This window comes from Maylandia zebra, linkage group LG4 (genome assembly GCF_041146795.1).
Source record: "Maylandia zebra isolate NMK-2024a linkage group LG4, Mzebra_GT3a, whole genome shotgun sequence".
NCBI classification, from domain to species: domain Eukaryota; kingdom Metazoa; phylum Chordata; class Actinopteri; order Cichliformes; family Cichlidae; genus Maylandia; species Maylandia zebra.
The window spans coordinates 25,584,903-25,598,091 of NC_135170.1; the positions used below are offsets into that span (position 1 = coordinate 25,584,903).

General features: G+C 45.3%; 1 protein-coding gene across 2 annotated transcripts in view; it reads right to left on the bottom strand.

The window, feature by feature from the left end:
* adgrl1a (adhesion G protein-coupled receptor L1a) overlaps nucleotides 1-13,189 on the bottom strand; it is a 107,500-nt gene that overhangs the window by 35,756 nt on the left and 58,555 nt on the right. The window contains exons 3-5 of one of the 2 annotated variants that reach the window (XM_076883272.1): nucleotides 10,579-10,792; nucleotides 8,854-8,963; nucleotides 2,408-2,422 (exon numbers count right to left, since the gene is read on the bottom strand). In XM_076883272.1, coding sequence (XP_076739387.1) covers nucleotides 2,408-2,422; nucleotides 8,854-8,963; nucleotides 10,579-10,792 — 339 coding nt within the window. The remainder of the gene's footprint in view (nucleotides 1-2,407; nucleotides 2,423-8,853; nucleotides 8,964-10,578; nucleotides 10,793-13,189) is intronic. The other variant, XM_004559547.3, reaches the window with a different exon arrangement.

The following is a 13,189-nucleotide window of genomic DNA, read 5'->3' on the forward strand; positions in this document are numbered from 1 at the left end:
CCTGTCACACAATGCAGTGGTTTCTCACTCATTCCCTCTCACTTCTCTAAGTCACATGTAGGGTTGTTTGTGTAAGTAATGGTTCTGTCCTCAGATGGTCTCCAACTCCACCCTCCACGGTGATACTGGGATACTGCTCAGCAGTCTAACACTGCTTCCTTTAACTGCTTCTTTTCCTTTATCAGCAAACAAACTGGGGGTAAGAAAAGACAGTAGTTTGGTCCTGTCATAAAGGAAATACTACAATGACGTGGGTTGTTGGGCTGCTCGACTGTCAGCAAAAAGGATGAGAAAAGAGACAGAGGGAATGATAGGAGGGGAGAGGCGGCTAATGCCGACACAGTCATAAAATTGCCTCATAATAGGTAGGTTGACAGTGTGGTGGACATTCATTGAACAGTGGCATCAACACCAAGAGATACAAGTCATCAACCCAAGAACCCAATCTGTCAATCAGCGGATGAATCAGTAAAGATTATTTGTGACAGACATGGGCAAAACACAACTTTGGAATATTACTTCAGCCACGCACAGAGAAAGGAAGAGATGGATAAAGTGGACATGGGTAGGAGGGCAGACAGGGGAAAGGGTTATGTATTTAAGTGTTAGTGGGAAGGAGAGCAGTAAATAAATAGAACCAGTTGGTTGAGGTGGAAGCAGGAGGAGGGGGGTTTTGATGCTTTCTATTCCACTGCAAGCAGCAGACTGAGCTAAAATGGCTGCTTGCGGTGAGAGAAAAATGTGACAATGATCTATGCTAATGAAAACCACAGACACAACAGACAAAGGAGTCCATAAACCAGGTAATGGTAACCTCTAAAGGAGTTAATTCCTCCAACATATGGATCCAGATACGGTGCCAGGCAGGGAAACGGCTGAGACAGATGTAAGTAGGGTTTCAGAGAGTGCTGAGAAGGGTGGGGACCTGAGAGCGGGGGGAGGGTACAGCCTCATGGAAACTGCTCTCTACCTGATGTGTGCCCTGCCAGGTCTATCTTTGCTTTTTAGTAGCTTCTGATTGTGGCTCCTGGCCATGCTGATTGGGGCTTTTTAAGAGAGCTTGCGGCAAGGCCCGGCTGCATCAGAGAAGCCATTACGAGAAGCCGAAGCCCTCCCTACGGGGGATACACCTCCCTCCACCATCTCCTCCCCTCTCCTTGAACACATAAGGAAGTGGATGGAAGGGATGGACTGATGTGGACATGTACTGGTGGAGGAGGGGAGGAGGGGAGGGCAAGACAAGTTTATTGTGCATGTGCAATAAAGAAAACAGAGAGGTGGCAGGGATAAAGTCTGCAAAGAGGTAGAGAGGGCAGAGAGAAGAGGAGGAAGAGCAGTGTAAGACAAGATAAAAGAGCCTGCAGCTGCCTGTGATGGTCAGATGTGATCTGAGAGATAAACCAAGCAGTGGGAAGAGAACAAGAGAAAGGAAGGGTGAGAAACACAATGGAGAAAATGTGTTATAAGTAAGGGGTAGTGAGAGAAGAGGAGTTAATGGAAACGTGATTAAATAAAAATGAGCAGAGAAAAATGGGAGAAGGACACTGAAGTACCTGGAAATGGGACACTGAGGCAATGATCTGACAGCAACTTTGCCAAGTTACTTTGTTATCTTAACAGATTTGTTTTGTTTGTTTGTTTGTTTTGCTTTAAGATTTCAACAACAGCAAACTTTGAATCTGTCCTGAGAAACTAAAAAAAAGAAGGCAAGAGATAAAGCATGGGAAAAAAAGAGCAGCTGAATAATGTGAAGAGAAAGAGGAGAACGTGTTTTTTTTCTCTCAGATCTGTAGGGACAGATACACTGAAATATCGAAATGAGTGAACAGCTACTTGCGAAATGCGAATATATGAGATTTGAATAATGAGACAGTTCTATTGTCAGGCGTGTGAGGCAACAGAGTGAATATGAAATATGGTTTCTAAAAAGGATGGGAAAAGAGGAAAATATGCCATCCATGAAATGACACAGATGCATGTTGTCTGTACATTTAGGCTGAGATGTGCTTCTTCATACAGGAAAGGAATGATGTTAAATTCTCGTTTATCTCTCTTAGATACGGGACTGACCTTCTGTGATGCTTCTTTTCGTTTGTGTGTGTGTGTGTTTGTCTGTGCATGTGTTTGTGTGTGCATGAGTGCAGGTCAGGCTGGTGTCATCAGAACCAAGGAGGAAATCTAGAAGGACTTTAGAGTTTTGGTTACAAGTCAAAGAGAGATAGAAAGAGAGGAGCAAAGGAGACGATTAGAGATCGAGAAAGAAAAGGGAGGGATATCAACATCAAACATGACCACTACACAAGGTGCTGGGTTAGGAGGGAATATGGGGGAGGAAGGGAGACAAGGGAGGAGGAGGAGGAGGGAGAAAGGGGCGAGCTGTGGTTGTTATGTTCATTGTGGTCTTTACCTTTTTGATCCACTTCTATTCAAGCATCGGAAAAAAGGAGAAAGAAGGAGACAGAAGGAGATAGAAAGATACAAGAGAAAGACAGTAAGAAGGAGAGAGAGAGAGAGAGAGAGAGGGGGGGAAAGTAAAGGGAATGAAAGAAAAAACAGGTGCAGGAAAAAAGAGAAAATTGAGATTAAATAAAGCGCTGTCCTTTCTCTCTCTCTCTTTTGTTTTTTTTTGTTTGTTTTTTTTAAAGCAAGTTATCTGTCTGTGTTATGGTTGGCTACTCAGAGAAAGGATGGCTCAAATGGAAAATGAGAAGGGGAAAATGGCCTGACCTGGGTTGAAATCCATTTCCATTTCATTTCAGATTTATCAATAATCCCCCAACAACACAATCCACCCCCAACCACAAACTCTCGACCCCACCTCCACCCATCTTATTGCTACACCGCTCCCTCTCTGCAGCCCTGCTTTCCCTCGTGCCCTCGTGCAGCTTCAGAAACCTGGCGGAGAGAGAAAGTGAGACGGGCGTCTTTGTGCAACAGTCGTCTTCTGCTGTGGAAATAAGCAAGGAGCAGAGAAGGCAGAGAAATAGATAGAGAAATGGGAGATGGTGAGGTGGTGATGAATATGCCTCTATCTGTGACCGGTTATCTTCGGAGAGATCGTTGAATCTCTGTCTCTCTTCCACTCTCTCCAAGCGCAGTTTGTGTTGACATTAGAGCGGTCCCTTGATCTACAGAAAGCGGTGCTTTTGGCTTTGCTCAATTTACAGAGTCAGGATGCCTGCTATAGAAGCCAGCAAAAACACTCAACCCATCGACCATCTAATCAATGGGGAGCTGCTGGCTTGCCTGGCCGAGACTGGCTCATCAAAGAAAAAAAGAACAAACAACAGGGGAAAGGGAGGGCTTGACAGAGTGTAACGCCTGAGAAACACAGAGAGGAACCGAGAGGCACAGTCGGGGGGGAGGGGAGGGAAAATAAAAAAGGGCAGACACAAAAGAGAGATGAGAGAAATATCTACAGCGGGCTCATCACACACAAATCAATAGATTGGTGTGTTGAGTCACACTGAGGCCTTAGCTGACACGGGCAGGTAAGGCGTGGTTCCCTCAATATCCATGACGCTGGTAGGAGTCTGCTTGTGTTGGGGTGTTGAGGGAGGTTCACGAGCAGCTGGAGACTATTGGAGAAGCAAGCAAAAATTTCAGCTCCGCCTTTCACATTACAGCACTCAGCTTCTCTCCATGTTTGCTGAGGCACCAGTGCCGTGAGAGTTGTTCTTCTAATGTCTCGAGAAAGACGCGTGTCAAAAGCCACATGGCTGGTGGATCCCCGCTGTGAGCGTGATTGTCATGTATGTGTCGTGGAAAGTCCCCGGGGAGCGCTGTGAAATTGTCACGACACCTCACCGGGTTGTCCGTAAAGATAGGGGAAAAAAGCGATAGCAAGAGAGAGGGTAAAAGAGAGAGAAAGAGAGTTTTACAAAGACAAACAGAATAGAAAAGAAAAAAGAGTGATAGCAGCAGTTGCCTTAGCTGTGTGGGGGATGCACCTCGGCAGAGGCGGCATCAGCATCAGCAGCCACATGATCATTTATCATCATATGCCAAGATCAAACTGGACAAACAACCTCCACGAAGACCTGGGGAGTGGAAGCCACTTTCAGCCTAGAGGGGTAAACAAGGCAAAGAAACTAGTGCAAGTTTTGTGATGCTGGGGCAGGGACCAAAAAAAAGAAAAAAAAAAGGCACGTTACATGCCTGCCACCAACTGTGAGTGCAATCATTAGCTCCAAGGTTAGGGGAGGCTGACACTGGCCACAGAGCATCCAGAGCTTTCATCCTCTCTGTGAAACCGCTGCAGGGGGTAGATGAGGACACCAGAATTCAAATATACAGAGTTTTTCCACGTTCCAGGTTTCTACTGACTGCAGAAGCTCAGCTCTTCATGCAAGTGTGACACTGCAGTCCTTAAAAAGTTGTTGTGCTAAACACAATATTATAAATGCACCACTGTGTATGTTTTTCAGAACAGGAGGGAAATGATGCAGTGACATGTAGAGAGAAAACGAGAGAGAGAGTGAGTGAGAGTGAGAGAGGGGAATGAAACTTCTTCAATGCTGCAAAAAAAAAAAGACTAAAAACAAAGAAGATGGAAGACTTCTGTTGACACTGTTCTTCCATTCTTGGTTGTCCTGAAAAATAGACACAAAGAAACGACACACACAAGATCTTTACAGATTTCTAAGAACACACACACACACACACACGCACGCGCCTACACACACGCACGCACGCACATAAACACAGAGAAAGGAGAAGGAAACTCATCAAACTGTCCTCACAGTGAGTTGGAGGTTAGTTTAAGGCCACCTTGGTTGTTTGTCTGATTCATTCAACGTTTCTCTTTCAGGGATCTTCTGAGAAATAAGCCACTGTCCTCTCCCCTTAATCACTCCGCTCAGCGCTCTCTACAACCCTATCAATTACTCCCACACTAATGAGTACAGCTAAAACACACGCTCTCAAATACGCACACATATTGCTGAAGCACTGCAGGAACACTTGGCCTCCTTCTAGCGTGTCCTCTTCTGCTTCTTCTTCCTCGGCCCCTTCCTATTGTCTCCTTCTCAAACTTCGCATTTTTCACAGTAAAGAGCCATCTCTTTCCATGGCCCGAGCAAAGCTTCCTGCTTCTCATTCACCAGACATGTATGAGCCACTCATCTAATGGTGTCCCTATACATATTAATAGAATTTCATTTTCAGCTACATCAAAGTGTTTCCCCTCCTCCCCTCAAAACTTGTCATATTACAATGCCATTATTCCTGCGACTGACAAACTCCTTCCGACAAGTCAACTATCATTTCCAGTGGCTTTGTGTCCAAAAAGTGATGTCTTGTAATGAATAGGCAGTGCTGAATACATTTGTGGGGAAGAATCAATTTTATAAAGTGAAACAGCGGCAGAGTACCAAAATATAAATGGAAAAACTGGAGGATATAAAATTAAGCTAAGAAACTCTCGACTGTAAAGCCTGTACAGCCACCTGCACTGTGCATATTAACCAGATATATAAAAGCTGAAGAAACAAAAGAGCCACAGGAGAAGGTCTGCTAGCTCTGGCATGGCTAGCATAGATAATCCCAATAGGGAGCATTAGGAATCAATAATGATGTAGCACAGTGTTCTGAAGAAAGAGCGGGAACAGGTAAGGGCTCCCTCGTGGGATAGATTTATTTTAACTCTGCGTACATCTATGTTAAAACTGCAGTGTAGGGGTTTAACTGCAGTAAACACATCCTGCAGTTGTATCCATGGATCTGTGATGTCTTAATGGGATCTAGCAGGCTACGGCAGGCTGTGCCAGTGTGAAATGAGAGTTCATTTGAGCCATTTTGTCGTCTTGTGTTCCGGATGGCAAAAACAATGCTACGTGGCAACGGCTGGGCGGCCTTGCAGGGCTTTTTGGCTCGATGAGATATGACTTGACTAGTTGGCGGTTTGTTGTATTTTGCCAAGGCAGTCCCACGCACAGCAACACACACACATACTTGTGCAAGACCCTTGTCTGAGCTCTGCCAGCTGAGGTGTGTGCGTATGTCAGCTCAGCACTGGCTGTCACCGTGCCGTTTCAGGTGACTGGAAACACAGCTCTCACACAGAGGACCCTGTCAAAAGCAAACATCGCTCGTAGCCATCAACATGGCTGCACACCATCTCAGCTGCCATGCCACACAGCCCTTACATATCATCTCTCAATTGTTCACCTTTTTGTCAAGACAACCAATGAAAACCATGTGTCAGGTTTAGATGATACCAGAGTGCCCAGCAATCCCAACCAGACATAAATGATGGGGCATTACCAGAGCGATTAGCTGCAGCAAATTCAATTAATCTTGACAAATCTCTGCTGAGGCAGAACTGAAGAGAGCGACGCGCCCCCTCTCCTGGTAATTAAAAGTGGCCGAGTTGAGTGGCGTGTGGTGCGACGGTGACTAGGTTTTGGGATGAACAGTTCCAGCTCTGAGTCTGAATGTGTCAGGTCGTATTTAGTTTGTCAGATGAGCACAAATACATAGAGCAGCCTGCAGAGTTTGAGTAGCGTGCATCGCCTGTGTACGCACGCGTGTTTCTATTTTTGTGAGGGTGCGCAAGTTAAGTGTTTTTGCTTCTCCAGTGGAGGAGAGTGGCAGAGGACAGGGGTAATTGGCTCTTCTTTGTCACCTCAGACAAGCGAGACTTTATATCATAGGAGGATCAGCTTCCAATTTTCTAAGTCGTGCCATACTTCAGGCACAATCAAGAAAGTTTTTTTCCCCCCAAACACAAGGAGGAAAAATGCAAGTCAGCAGCTATTTAATCATCCCTTTGATTGCCTTGCAGTGAGAGAACAAGCTCCCTTGTGCAGTCAGGGGGAAAAAGACAAGGTTAGAATGCATGAGGAGAGGAAAGCAGGCACAACTAAGTAATGCTACCTTGACCCTCTATGGACAATGCAGGAAACCGAGCAACAGCACAGGACTATTAAAGGACTAACAAGCAAAGTCATATCAGTGTGGAGGGAAAAAATATAGCCAACACAAATATCAACTGGAAGAGAGGGAAACCTAATGTAGAGGACACTTGAGAAGAACTCTTATTACCACTAGGAAGGCTATGAATAAAATCCACACCAGAAAATATCACCCAATGTAAGAAACCAACCTTCTCATATATGACTCTAGCCGCAACCTGAGTCAACACAGTCTCTCATAAGCTAAACTAAGTGCACATAGCACTGAGCAGAGGAAGGGTGAGGACTGAAAAGTGGCACCTGGAAAACCCTGGATGCTTTGCATATTTGTACCTGTAAAAATACAAATAAATAAATAACAGGGACAGCAAAAGAAAAATGATAGAGTGGAATGATAAGCTAGTGTGGCAAACTGGTGGTCAGAGAGTAAAAATAAAGGAAGAATAAGCATAGCAGGACAAAGAATAAAGATTTAAGACTGTGAAATGAAGATTGAAAGTCAAAGACAGAGAAGAAGGGCTAAAAAAAGAGGTGATGCTGACTGTGAGAAATAATAAAGCGAGTGTGAGTTGGAGTCCTCAGAGAGAAGTGATAAAGAGGAGGGTGAGGAAGAGGAAAAGAAAAGGAAGTTAGCAGCTTGGTGTAGTCTTGATCCTGTGGTTCACTTCAACTGCACCTGAGGAAAAAGTAGAGACAGTTATCCCACACCCTATCATGAGAAATAAATAGCTCCCCCACCCCAGTAATGTCCTCTTGTCCTCCACCCCTCTGACACAACACTCTCATACTTCCCCACCACCCTTTCCTGAACCCCAAATTCTGCGTCTGCCCAGTGGAGGGGAGCGCCACTGCTCCTCCCCTCCAGCCACGTGCACCTGCACAGTGAGGGGATCAATGCTGAGAGTAATAATACATGAGAGGGAGGAGGGGAGACTGAGCGGAGATTTTCACATGAGTGAGGATCAACACATCACCGTATAATCCTTGCTGTGTCTGCTCCTTTGGCGGTGTGAGTGTGCTCTTGTTTGTGTGTACATGCTTGCTCAGAATGGAAGATTCAAGAGAAGAGAGAAAAAAGCAACGGTGCCCCCTCCCCCCCTCCCTTTTTGCAAGTGTAAGGTAGACTTGTGTGTATGTGTGTGTGGGCATGTGTAGAGTCACACCTGCCACATAGTTTTGAGCAAAGCAGTGAGGAAGCCAGCCGTTACCATGGGGACATTAAATTGTGTGGCGCTCCAGGTCATGTTGTCTAAAATAAGCCCTTTGCTGTTTGTGTTAACATTCCTATTGTGAGGTGTGGTATTCCAAAAAAAAAAAAAAAAACGTGTGGTATACACACAACACCCCCTGCCTTAAAGTCTCACTGTGCCCAATTTTAATTTTTATTGGAAATCAGAGGGACAGCAAAGGTGTTTGGCACCAGATAAAGGCAGTCGCCTGCCCCTGGGTTAATCAGTGCATGAGTGTGGGGCGGTGTGCGTTACACTGCTGTGATTGCCAATAAGGGCTGACCCCGTGTTTGCTGTGGGTGTGCGTAAAGTGCTTATCGGACCCTGTGTTTGTGGAGCACCTTCCCCCATGTGAAAATCCCTCTCAGCTACTGGTGCGTCAATCTGTCGATGAAGAAAAAAGGTTTAGTGCTCTGTGAGTGTGGGTGTGTATGTGCCTGTGCAGTGTATGAGAAAGAAGAGAGAGACAGAGAGAGCAGGTGAGGATGGCTGTCTGTCTTGTTTTGCTTTGACTGTGTTGAGAAAATCCAGAGAGAGCGAGTGAGCACGAGTGAGTATAAGAATGTCATCTTTTTTTTAGGGTTCGGGGTGGGGGGGTTGAAGAGGACTAGAGAGGCTCAGGTGAGGGTACAGGGAAGGATGGGAGGGGCGGTGAATGGGGTGAGGGAGGGCTGGGAGGTGGAAAGGTGTGACAGGGTCTCAGTACTCACTGTAGGGGACACACTCATACTGGATCTCCAAGTACTTGTAGGTCCCTGGGCAGGGGTCTGGGAACACGTCTGACCCCGCAACCACCACACACTGAGTACGATTATTACACCTGCGAGATGAGACAGCAGGGTAGGAAGCGAGAAAAGAGAGAGAAGGGAGGAAGCAAGTAATAAAAATAATGATGAGTGCCATTGTAAGAAAGACAGGGAGGAGGGGTTGTATTCCAAAAAAAAATAAAAAATATCTTCAGGCTCTGAAAGACAGAGGGAACGGTAGGGATGGGAGTAATTTCACACTAGACTAGATCATGTGACAGCTGCACCCGAAGGGAGGTGGAAACAGAGGGGGAGGGAGAATGTGGGGGGGGGGGGGGGAGAAGTGGGATGAAGGATACAGAGAAGCATGGAGGGAGGGAAGAGGCAGAGAGAGGGCGAGTGACGTAAGACCTCTCCTGGGGGATTGTGAGTGGGAGCAATTAGAGGTGAGAGAACAGGGAAGGACGAGGGGGGCTAAGGCAGATACTCTACACCACACGCACAGGGAAAACATTCATATGCACATAATACCTACATCTAAACCGCATCGCTGCATGCCTTCTCACGGTTGCACACACCGAGAAACACATCCACACAGGAGAAACGATACACATCCACACGCACGTGCACTTAGTTATTCTCACCACATAATCCTTCTCTATCCAGCTTTGAGCATTTCCCCACTGCACACTCTTTCTCTCCATTCATATCTCAAATCTCTGCTGCACTCTCTCTATCATCCTATCATTTCTACAAGTCTTTCTTCTTCCTTTACCCCCTCAATTTTCTCCTCCACCCCCTACTACTTCCCTCCCTCCCTTGCTCAAGCTAGCACCCTGTGCCTCCATTACAAGCGTGATGGATAGCTGGAAGAGAGCTTCCATTGATCTGAGCTAAAAGGAAGCAGATGCTGAGCACAAACACAGAGAGCAGCTGTAGGAAGCGCTACAAATACTCCAGCAATAAACATATAGATTCTCATGCATACATGAAACTAAGCGCACTCACACACTCACGCGCACACACACACACACACACACACACATACACAATTCCTTACAAATAAAAGTTTTGCCAAGACACAGCAGCGTTAGTCAAGTATGCTGACTTCAGTGTTTCCCAAAAGAAACGTTTGAATGCACAAGTTCAAGTGGCCCCCGGCAAATTGCCTGTTAGTTATTTTTAAGTGAAGAGAAGTAAATAAAATCCTGGAGCAAACACACATTAAACAACTAAACTTCCTTCAAATATTAATGCTTTTTCCCCCTTCTTTCATGTACTTAAAGTTGGAAGTTACTTTACTAACAATTCCACCAGTATAGTCTCAAACTTCATTATAATGTTAGCAAGAGCTGTCACTAAGAATAGTTAGTTGATAACAATTTCCTCCCAAATTGTGCCACCTGCTACAATTATTGTCATTTTGTATTCTTAATTAAATAAAAATGAAACATTAAATTACATTTAAGGAAAGCCTCAGTTTGACATTGGTTTTACTTAATGTTATTACAAAAAAGATCTACAATTTGCCACAAGGTGCCCAAATTGTGCATCTGAAGAGGAAAAGCAAGTAAATCTAGAGGAACTGTGTTGTGAAATAAAATCTTGTTTCCTCTGCCAATACCGGGCTCTTACTCTGCACAAACACACACACACACACACACAAGATCTAAACAGATCAATAGTCACCTCTGTGACATTATCTTGAAGGCGTCGGGCAGGTAGCACTGCACATTCTCCATCTGAAAGGGGTCTGCGTCACAGATTTTGTCATCGGTGCGGCCATAGTTAGCCGTCTCAATCATGATGACATCACTTCCAGGGCAACGCAGCTCGATCGGGTAGCCTTCACAAGCCAGCTCCCGGCGCATCAAACCGAAGGGCATCATTGACCGGCTCAGAGCTGGAGAGGAAAGAGAGAGAGGCAAAGTTATTGATAACTCATTGAACCTTAATATACACTTTTAGGAGGCACCTCATTGTTCCGTGTAATTGTAAATCATATATGCATGTTTGACAGGAGCAGGTGGTATGAAAGTGGTTCCTGCTGTCCTCATGTAAAACACAAACGAGCCATTATTGACTTGCCTTCATTGAATGGTAATTTTGCAGTGCTACTGATGCACAGCCTGGCCGACCACTTTCCACATATTGGCATGAAGGATTTGGAGACATACCAGCTTTTGCAATGAGATACTGCACCACTTGTGAAACAAACTGTGAGAGTTTCAAATGTTAACAAACTCCTACACACTGCCAGACAGCAGCTTATCATACTCATCCCACTGTACTTTCTCGCATCTTTTAGTGTATTCTACCTATCAGAAATGTTGGATTAGGTCTGAGCAAGAGAGGAAATAGAGGTGAAAGAAGTAAAAAAAAAAAAAAAGAGAGACAGAGAGCATCTGTATGCATTTTCAACTCTGGTGTGTACACCATTTCCACACCCACTGCTGGTAATCAGCTGTCTGAGAGGCATGTCAATGTACTGCTGCGGCTCTGTGTGGAGAAGGGTCAGCAGGGAAAGCGGGGTACTCAGGGTTAATCACTGAGCCAGGCTGAGAGGCATGAAAGAGGCCTGCAAAGAGGTGCTGAGAGAGACACTCATTGCCTCTCCAGCTCTCTCCATAACTGCATACCTTTCCAACTGCTTCTCCATTCAGCCTAAAAAAAAAAAAAAAAGGCTGCCAGCTTCCTTTACAGTGCAGGTGGAGGCAGGGGCACAGAGACTGAACAGAAGTAGACAGGAGTAGAGTGAGTGATCTGGAAGTGAAACTGAAGGACAGCCAACGCTCCTTTTGTGAGCCTCATGCCAGGCCCTGTGAGAGCTGCTCTCCGTGGTACTGAACTGACTTTAAAACTTCTTTTGGGAAAATGGCATCCTTAGATTTGGAGCTGCTTCAGAGATAGCTAGGTGTGGAGCTGTCCGCTGTCCTGAAGGACCAGAAGGCTTTGACCGAGATCTCCTTTGCAGTGTCAGTAAGGAGGACATGATACATATTACCCAGATGGTGGGAATCCTGTGAAATCTACACAGAGTGGCGGTAGGTGTACTTTAACAGGGTGCAACTTCTTTATAAACCAAGGCTTTCACTATATAGCGCTTCCCCTTGCCAGACAGGCTCAGCAGCAGACAAGGGCACTGAGTCAGCCCCTCTCCCCCACTACTCTTATTGCTGAAACCCACAGAGCAGGGCTGTTTTCCTTTTCTGACACTGAGCTAGCAGTGCTTAAGTTTCAGCCACTGTCCATTCAGAAGGAGTGCCCATCTGGGTCAATGTCAATGTCAGTCATCCCAGACATGCTCTGCAGCACTGTGCTACATGATTCACTGCCATCAGACTTGCTCATATTTCTAAATGCCACCCATTTATGCAGCAGGGACTTCAGTTCAGTTGTGTAACTAACGCCATTAAGGCTGAATGACTAGCACAGACAGACTTCAAATCTTTTATGCCTCGCCAGAATACAGTGCCAGTGCCAAATCACAAAGGCCTAAATGCAAAAGCGCATACTAATTAAAGCACATGGAGATGCAAACAGCAGGCGAGGCCAGACAAACAAGTCCACACTCAAACGCACAAGACCCACAGAAGCAAATTAGCACATACGCAGACGCACTGTGCAGACCAGTATGCAAGATCACATTCAAGCACACATACACTTGCACACATCCATGCATACACACAGAGTTCTTGTGTCACAGTGGGGATACAATGCGTAGTGTCAGTGTGTGGCCTTGTCGTCTTAACTACCCTGTGGTGTGAATACGCAGCAGTGTACAGCTGGCCAGTGATTATAACCTTACAATGAGCCAAGAGGGAAGTAAAAGTGAAGCGGGCCACCAGGAGTGATCACACTTAGTCAGCTTACACTGTAGGTTGGCGCAAAGAATATTAGTCCCTACCAGAGGCAGCAGCTCACTCATTAACCACACTTTATATACCAAGCAAATTTAAATGGTAAATACAGCATTTCTGGCTTTTCAGTTCCATATACTGCCACTGAGCTGCGAAGATCTCCTTTAAGCTATTTCTTCAGCAGAGTTTCAAAAGAAGTGCATATATTTACAGTACTGTGTAAACATCTTGAGCCACTTGTCATTTCTTTATATTTTGCCTCTAAGAAGCCAGACTTTTTTCTAATTTTGTTAAAAGTGGTCTTGAGCACCAGGCTTTCTGATGGTATTTCAAACTTTTAATTTGGACACTGACTCTATTTTCTCAATTTCAGTCTAGTCCTTCACCCTTTTCAAAGAATTTAGTTTTGTTTGTTTGTAAAGGCACTTAATATTGCACTA